This window comes from Pteropus alecto, unplaced genomic scaffold (assembly GCF_000325575.1).
Source record: "Pteropus alecto unplaced genomic scaffold, ASM32557v1 scaffold45, whole genome shotgun sequence".
NCBI lineage: Eukaryota > Metazoa > Chordata > Mammalia > Chiroptera > Pteropodidae > Pteropus > Pteropus alecto.
Window position 1 is genome coordinate 4,964,257 of NW_006442491.1, and position 8,276 is coordinate 4,972,532.

Consider the following 8,276-nt stretch of genomic DNA (forward strand, 5'->3'; position numbering starts at 1 on the left):
AGATGTGGCCTTAAGATTCTTTTCCACATGGAACTCCAGGAAACCACTTCAGACAGACTTAGCTCAGGATACTTGCTTTCTGGGGCTTTGTCCAACCTCAGTTGTCTGTGATTATTCTGCTGGTTGATGGGAAAGGCAGAACTAAAATATGAGGTAACTGAATTTTTCTTTGTGTTATCTATTGCCTGATACTTCCATGCCCTTCTCTGTGTGAGCATATAATACATTTTCCAAACCAGGACACTGTGAAAGGAGGTGCTGTCAATAATTATGCAGGTTCTTTGATAGAAACTAGGTGCCTCAGGGCAGTTGGCACAAAGATGGCGGTGAGAGTGTGCTTCAGGAGAGCCCTCAGCACACAGGCTCAGTGATTGGCCTTGTGTTCATCACTGCTGTGGCCCCAAGCCTTTTGGAAGTCTGAACTTGGATTTGGCCTTATTAGCATCTGACATCACCCAGCTGTTCTGCTGACGCTTGAAGTTCATCCCACTCTTGTTTTTGGTAGCGATCCCAGTCTGCCAAATGGGGCTACCATCTTGCTTACAGACCATCACCTTCAGGGACATAGGTACCCCACACCCTTCATTTAGATGCCAGTCCAGCCCCTCCCCAACACCACCACATTTTGGTTTGTATTTGTCCTTACTGCAAGCAGAGCTATCTCTGGACTTACCTCTAAGGTTGTCACTCACCAGGTGCCATCATGTGCACGACTCAAAAAAGAGGGAGAAAGAATGTAGTCCTTTCTTTTACCTTTGGTAGAAAGTGACACTGGATTTAAAAACAAGCTCAAATCTTCTGTTGTTTTCTCTTATTCCAAAAGCAACACATATTCTCAGCAGAAAAATAATATAGTAGAGATGATGAAAAATAAGGGAAAGGCATCCGATCATTTCACCCCCCAGAGAACACGGCTGTAACACCTTCACGTACATTGTGTAGATGATTGAAGTATCACCCTGGCGAGAATGTTATGAAAATTCTGGGGAACTGAGAACATGGGCGAGGGTCAGCACAGAGCATTAGTGTGGCTGTTTCCTGGAAAGACACTTCTGCCTGCAAATGAGCTATGCCATCCAGAAGAGTGTTTAACTTATTAATAGGATCCTTCACATTACTGTTCAGTATCTGTGAGACTTTGGGTGAATAGCCTCATCTCTCAAAGCCTCAGCTTTTTAATCTGTGAAATGAGAACAATAATAGCTCCCACGACCATCCCCATGTCTGTCTGTGTGCCTAGTGAGAATTAAATGACATAATAATGTTTGTGACTTACCTGTCACAGTTATAATTAAGCACTTCATATGATGGACACCAGCTTAATTTTCTCCAGACTAGGGTGCCTAACCGTGGTGGAGTGGGAGATGATCTTAGATGGTGTATGGCGGAACAACTTTTTAATAGTTGTAAATTTATTTTTATGATTACTTTTTCTCTACAGCAGATGACATTAAAAGGTTCCTTTTTAAATACATGTGAGTATAAACAAATCAATCTGAAGAAAATATGGGGTTAATAATAGTATAAGCAGCACTTAGATATAGCAGAAATCACCAACACGTCATGCAAATGCAGCAAGTTGGAGAGGTTCTTGCATCAGCTCGTGGGAACCTGACAATAGCCTGGTGTTATTGGTTTTACCCCCAGACCAGCACCCTCTCTTTATCAGTGAGGAAACTCACTCTCAGTGAGGTTAAATGACTTCAGAGCCCCACTGCCCATCTGTATGGCAAGTATAGGCAGAAGTAGGGTCTTTTGTGTCCATGAGTCATTCTCTCTTCCCAGTCATAGTTGGAAATCTCTGTCTCCCAGGAGACAAACACAAAGTAGAGTCTCTGGGTAAAGATGGCCCCTTTGCATTCAGTGTTGGTATCCCATCCATCTTCCTTGGGCCACCCCACAAGGTCATGCAGACATGCTGAGCACAGTGGCACCTTCCTTTATCTCTCTGGCTTAGGAAACATGCGTGATCTGCAGGAGGCATAGTTTAGAAGAGTGGGTGTTAGCACCCCAGGAGCAACCCTTGGCCACTGAGGGATAGGAGAAGGAAGACGAGTCCCTCAGTCTCTCAGTCCCTCAGTTGGCCCATCCCTTATAGCAACAGTTCAGAAGTGAGTTCCTCAGTCTCTCAGAGAGTCCCCGGCAGGACTGAGCTCACGTTGTCCAGAGTGTTGGCCTGCTCATTACACATCTTTATTGGCTTTGTTTCTTTTCCTGTATCACTCCCGCCTCCCCTACCAGTGCCCCTAGAATCGCCTCTCAGATAAACAATGTGTACCCAGTCCTTGCCTCCGGGTCTGCTTCTGAGGAACCCAAACTAAAGTAGTCCCTCCAGGGGTCAGCCAGATGAAGGCTGGACCTTAAGGTTTTCTGTCCACTGAGATGGTCAGATGAGAAGAAGGAGGTGAAAATGGAAGAGTAGAATTCACATCTTGTTGGCTGGTCATATCAATGATTTTGGTCAACAAATCTTTGAATGCTTACATATGTCAGATCAGCAAGGTTTTTGCTGTCAGCTCAGTCTCAGTGCCCATTTCCTTTGGTCTCACATCCCTGGGTGTGGCCATGGGAAAGGGGGTACAGCAGGATTTGTTAACCTAGTCTTTGACTCTTACTTGGAAAATATCACAGTAGGTGCAGGACTGATTACTATTGTTTTCACAAAACTGCCATATATTAATACTGCCCATGTAATTAAAAGTCCCTTTAAAAGAGCTCCTGTATTTTTAACAGCCAAGCAAACTAAAGCAAGCCACTGTTTGCTATGCACTTTGAAATGAAATAAATTTGTCAACATACTACCTATATACTATGGCCAAAGTTATTCAGACTTTAAGACTTTTGATGTAGTAAGAGTTCCTGATGACTTTTAAGTATTTGGGTTTGGTAACCTCTAGGACTCATTATATGTATCTCCCAATAATGTCTGATTTGGGTTTGGTAACCTCTAGGACTCATTATATGTATCTCCCAATAATGAGATACATTATATGTATCTCCCAATAATGTTTCTTATCTTAAGAAAACTGTAAGGCGCAGACTTTAAGGCTCTCTTCTTTGAAATTCCCAGAATTTAAAAATATTCACTCTAGTTAAATGCTTTCACTTGAAAGCGATTTTAAGAAATATTTAATGGTTGCCACAGGTGCTTTTCCATGTAATTCACATATCTTTAATGTGCCTGGAAGAGAGTGAGAGGCAGGGGAGTTTGCGGATTGGAAGGGTGGGCATGAAGCTTTCGCCTTCGGGGCTACAAACCTTCAGATGCCTAAGAAGTCCTCTGAGGCTAGAATGAACTTCTGGAGAAAAGCAAGAGAAGGGACTGGGAGAGAAATGTTTAGGAGGAGGCTGGGGTTGGGGAGGCTCAGAGAACAGAAAGGCAGAGCCAGAGCGAGGAAGAATGTAGAGGGAAATGAGGCAGTGGGAAGAGGGAGGGTGCAGAGTTGTTCGACACGTCCAGCACCTTCTTCCAGGCCAGCCTGAGCACCTAGAAGGAAAGTCACTGGAAAATTTTGGAAAGGATTTCGAATTCTAGGATCAAAGTGTTTGGTTTTTTAAAAAAATTGAGCATTAATTAACTAGAAATCTTAATGAACTTGAATACTCATTCTTTAGCATCGGTTTTTTGTTTGTTTTTTTAGTGGGGCTGCTTAGAGGTTGAATTTGGGGCTGAGTGTAAATACAAGCAGGGAGATTTTTAATGGATTTTAGTAGCTCTGTGAATGGGTTGACAAGGCTGATTTTTCAAGGCTACATTGGATTCTAGTTATTTCTCTAATCCATTTCTGAAGAGTGCTCTCAATCAGTGGCTCAGAAACTTTAGTGGGCATCAGCATCACCTGGAGTGCATGTTAAAACACAGATTCCTGGGCCCTGACCCCAGAAATTCTGATTCAGTAGGCGTGGGGTCTGCCAGCTATTTATTTATTTCCCTGGTGGTATGGTGCAGGGGCCACACTTTGAGAACCACCGATCTAGATCTCAAACACACACAATATCAGGGTTGGAATGTTTCCTAAAATTAGGCTATTGACCAGAGTCTCAAATCAGAAAAATCTGGATGCTTCTGCTGGTGGAGCTTTTGAAAATGCAGCTGACAGCATCCAAAGCATAATAAAAACACAAGCGTCTACACATTTCCGAGTTCTGGTGCAAACAAAAGAAAACACTTCCAAATGCATTCTCCTCAACATATCAGCAACCGCACATTCCAGTTGCACATACTCACCTTTGGGAGTTTTCCGGGGCAGTTTATCAGATGATTGTCTTCAAAGCAAGAGAATGTGCTTGCAGAAGCATCTGGTTAATCTCTCTTTTAAGAACAAATATTGGCTGGCTTTTTGTTATCTCTATGAGCAGTTTTAAAGGCTTGGCTAATAGGACACAAGAGTGGTTGTTCTGTCATGATCCTAAGAAAGAGATGGGGGAAGAATGGCAGGCACCCGGCAGAATAGGATCATGACTCAGCGCTCAACTCTTGTCTAGTAGAGGGAAGCCCAAGAGTCTAGTCCCATGGTCTTCCGTTAACCTCCATTAACTATCTTTATGACCCACAAGATTAATCTGGCCCCAGCTCCCGCTAGTCTCTGAGCTGTGTTTGGCAGATTCCTCAGGTTTCTTGGAGTTGCTCGAAGGGGCTCTGAGGGAGAAGGGTTGCTGGATGGATGGGGTTCCTGTCCCCTCATCATGTCCTTCAAGAAGAGCATCTGTGCTTTACCTCTATACATTGGCTTCCTGGAGATATTTTGTTCGAAGGATTACATGTGTGGCTTAAAAAAGACCCTTGAAGACCAAGTGACCAATAGGGTCTCTTCTATTTCTAAAATTTTGAGTGTTTGATTTCTTTATAAGCAATTAAAAAGGGTTCTTGAAACCCTATTTCCAGTTCTTCAGCTCTAGTAACTGTGGATAAATTGTGGATGAATTTTAGGTAGAAATTAAGATGTTTGAGAATCACCTCCCCCCATCCTCAGCAGTCTTAAGAGGGGCGCTAGGGGATGGGACAGGGTAGAATAATGTCCAGAAGGACTCAGCTCTTCACCCAACACTCCGTCTGCCCCAAATTTAGCCATGCCCCTAAGGGGAATCCCATCCCCGGAGCTAAGAATCACTTCCACAAGGAACCACTGTACCTGATGGGAGTACTGCTATGTCTCCAGACACTTTGATTTTCCTTCCCATTAGTGTGGTTTCGGTAGGACCATCAGTCAAGTCGATGGTCTTGTGACCATGGTGGCCATCACAACGCCCTCTCAGAAACATGACTCCTGAGGCTTAGAGATGAATTCATTTGGAGCTGGGTCATTCCGAGGGCAGTGCCATTAACTCCTGCTGCTTAGGTTTCTGGGACTGCCCTGGTTTCTGTCCTTCCTGAGGCCTGGCTGTGTTTTCTTTGGGGTCCATAATTTATGGGGTCCATAGCCAGTATCTTCCTGGTTCCTCAGCCCTTTCCCATTACCAGAAAGACACCCAGGCTTTCTTTTCACCACCATTTCTCTCACTAAGGGACTTCACCAGGCTTATGTGATAATTTGGGGTACTTCAGGAAGCCAGACATCAAGAACTCCAAGTGGCCCACCCACCTTCCCTGGGGAATTAATGCCATATTTGCACATGGGCATCAGTAAGGTTCCCATCTCCCAGGGGTGGGCAGCATGCATCTTCTGAAAGCGGAAACACTACTGTTGAGTTTTCATTGAACTCTGTGTAACTGTCCTTGAGGACTTATCATTAAGCCTCCAGAGTGGTAAACTCCTGAAAGTAAAGCTCATCAAAAGTCAGTGACTCATTAATTTATTAATCCAAAGAATGAGCTCAGAAGTCAAACACCCACAGTTGGATTTCACATTAACTAATTCAGATAATTCAGAGCCCTGCACCTGGAAACATGTGACCTGTTTTGTAATTTTGGTTCATTCTTTTACTTCCGATTAAAGAAAAAAAACAAAAAATCTTCAGACCATGTGTGGGTCTCTCAAAGGGTGCAGTTTTTCCACATGCTCTTGCTTCTCCCTGTGTGCAGCAGAGGCCCAGCTCCAGGGTGAGAAGTGAGCAGAGCCTTGGAGAAGGCAGGCAGGAGAGAGTCCAGGGGCCGTGGGTGAGGAGCTGGCTCTGGGCCTCGAGGTCCTCCCTTCCTTCCATCTGAAGGTTCGCTGCCTCATCACCCAGTATTGGCATCCCCGGTACCCGTGAAGGGATTTCACAATCTTCAGAGGAAAGGATTTGGTAACTGGAAATTAGAGTACAGAGAGACTGGGGGATTCACCCTAGAGCAGAAACCTGAAGGAGACACTAAGGAAGAATGAGATGCTCAACTGTGCCTTAAAATTAATCCTATAGAGCTGTACTGTCCAGCCCGGGAGCCAATAACCACACATGCCTGGGGAGCGATTGAAACGCGGAGAGTTCAAGTTTCAATGTGGTGTAAGTTTAAAACACACACCAAGCTCCAGAGACCTAGCCTGAGAAAAAGAATGTAAAATATGTCATTAATAACTTTAAAAATATTGATCGCATCCTGAAATGATAGTATCTTGAGTATATTGGGTGAAAGAAAATAAAATTCCATCCACTTTTTATTTTATTTAATGGGGCTACTAGAAAATTTAAAATTATGCCTGAGGCTCGCTGTATTAGAATAACTTAATTAATTTTTACTTATATAAATTCACACAAAAAGGAATGCTTTAATATACATTCCTAACAGTTGTAGATTGACGGATTTGATCTTGTAGAAGAACTCTTAAATTCTTTAAACTCTAAACTCTTTTTGGCAGATGAAGTAACTTCAGAGGATTGAGTTGGGGAAGTGTTAACCACACCCTATATTCTTGTTGACATTTCAGTCCAAATTCACACAGCTGTATGTTTCTTAAATAAGAATTGATTCTGCTGCATGCCCCCAAATTTTATACAACCTGTTTTCTAAGCTCAATGAAGTCTATGCTTTCTGATGTTTTAGGTGCTAAGGCAACACTTTGCATGACAGGCTCATTCAGGGCAGATGATCCAACAGAGTCAGAATCCTGGTATCCTTATTGTCAGCATCAGACAATCACATATATTCCCACACCAGTGGTCTTTTACAGGAATGAGGTTAAAGAATCAAGCACCTTTCCTAAGAGTGCAGGCAAAAGGCCTCTCCGGAACCTAAACCCTATTAGTGCAAGGGTGGAAATGTCTCAAAATATCTTGACTGTCCGCATACCTGACTGTCTTAACACTGTTCATGCGAAGATGGAGAGTGTCTTAAATATTTTAGCCAAACCCACGTATCTACCTCTTTTAATGAGAGCCTATTGCTAACATCCATCATGCTTTTTAACAAGTCATTAATAAGTCAGTAAAAATTCACTTAGCAAGGCCTTAGATATTGGCAGATGTGCATGGCAGAGGTGTCTCTCACGAGAGTGGCAATCTTGAGGAACCCAGATAATGCTCTCCTATAATATCGCACTGGACCACTGAAGTATTAAAGTCAATTCCAGTTATCACAGCACTATCTTATTAAGAGCACAAACAGCTCTTCAATGTGTTTGGTTCATTTGAACAAGATCAATGAAAGAAAAATAGGTGACATCAAAAAGTTTGGAGAAAACATTCAATCTTCTGTCATAAATGCCATTTCCAACTTTAGAGGAACTAATGCTATTCACCACAGCAGTCATTCAGAAAAATGCATTTTGTATTAACGATACATGGTCTCAGAATAAGAGACAACAGTCCTTGGGATAAAACTATTAAAATGGAGTTTTCAGTGTTAAGAGAAAGCTGTTTCTTAGTTTTCGAAAGTCAACTCATCAATGATGAGATATAGAACAAATGTAGATGTAATTTAAAACTTAAGGTTATTGGTATGTAAATAGACCCTACTTGGCACTATTGACATTTTGGATTGGAGAATTCTTTGTTGTGTGAGACTGTCTTGTATATTACAGGATATTTACCAGCATCGCTGGCCCACTAGATATCAGTAGTAACATCTCACCACCCAAGTGGTGATGATTAAAAATGTTTTCAGATATTGCCTAATATCCCTTGGGGACAAAAATCATTCCTCATTGAGAACTACTATTTTTGACCAGGTCTAATGCACTAACCTTGGACCTACCTTGCTAGAAATGCAGAATCTCAGACCCCCTCCCAAGCCTACTGAACAACAGTCTGCATTTTAAGAGGACCCAGAGTGGTCCATGGGCACATACACCTGGTGGTCGCACACCGATGTGAGATGCCTCCACTGTGAGCCCCGCAGAGCCTGGCGTTGACTCTTTCTC

At 42.9% G+C, this 8,276-nt stretch overlaps 1 protein-coding gene across 2 annotated transcripts in view; it reads left to right on the forward strand.

Annotated features, from left to right (window-relative positions):
- BFSP1 (beaded filament structural protein 1) overlaps window positions 1-8,276 on the forward strand; it is a 34,887-nt gene that overhangs the window by 5,149 nt on the left and 21,462 nt on the right. For both annotated transcript variants that reach the window (XM_015596949.2, XM_015596950.2), the window contains exon 3: window positions 5,546-5,550. In XM_015596949.2, the coding sequence (XP_015452435.1) occupies window positions 5,546-5,550 (5 nt within the window). The remainder of the gene's footprint in view (window positions 1-5,545; window positions 5,551-8,276) is intronic.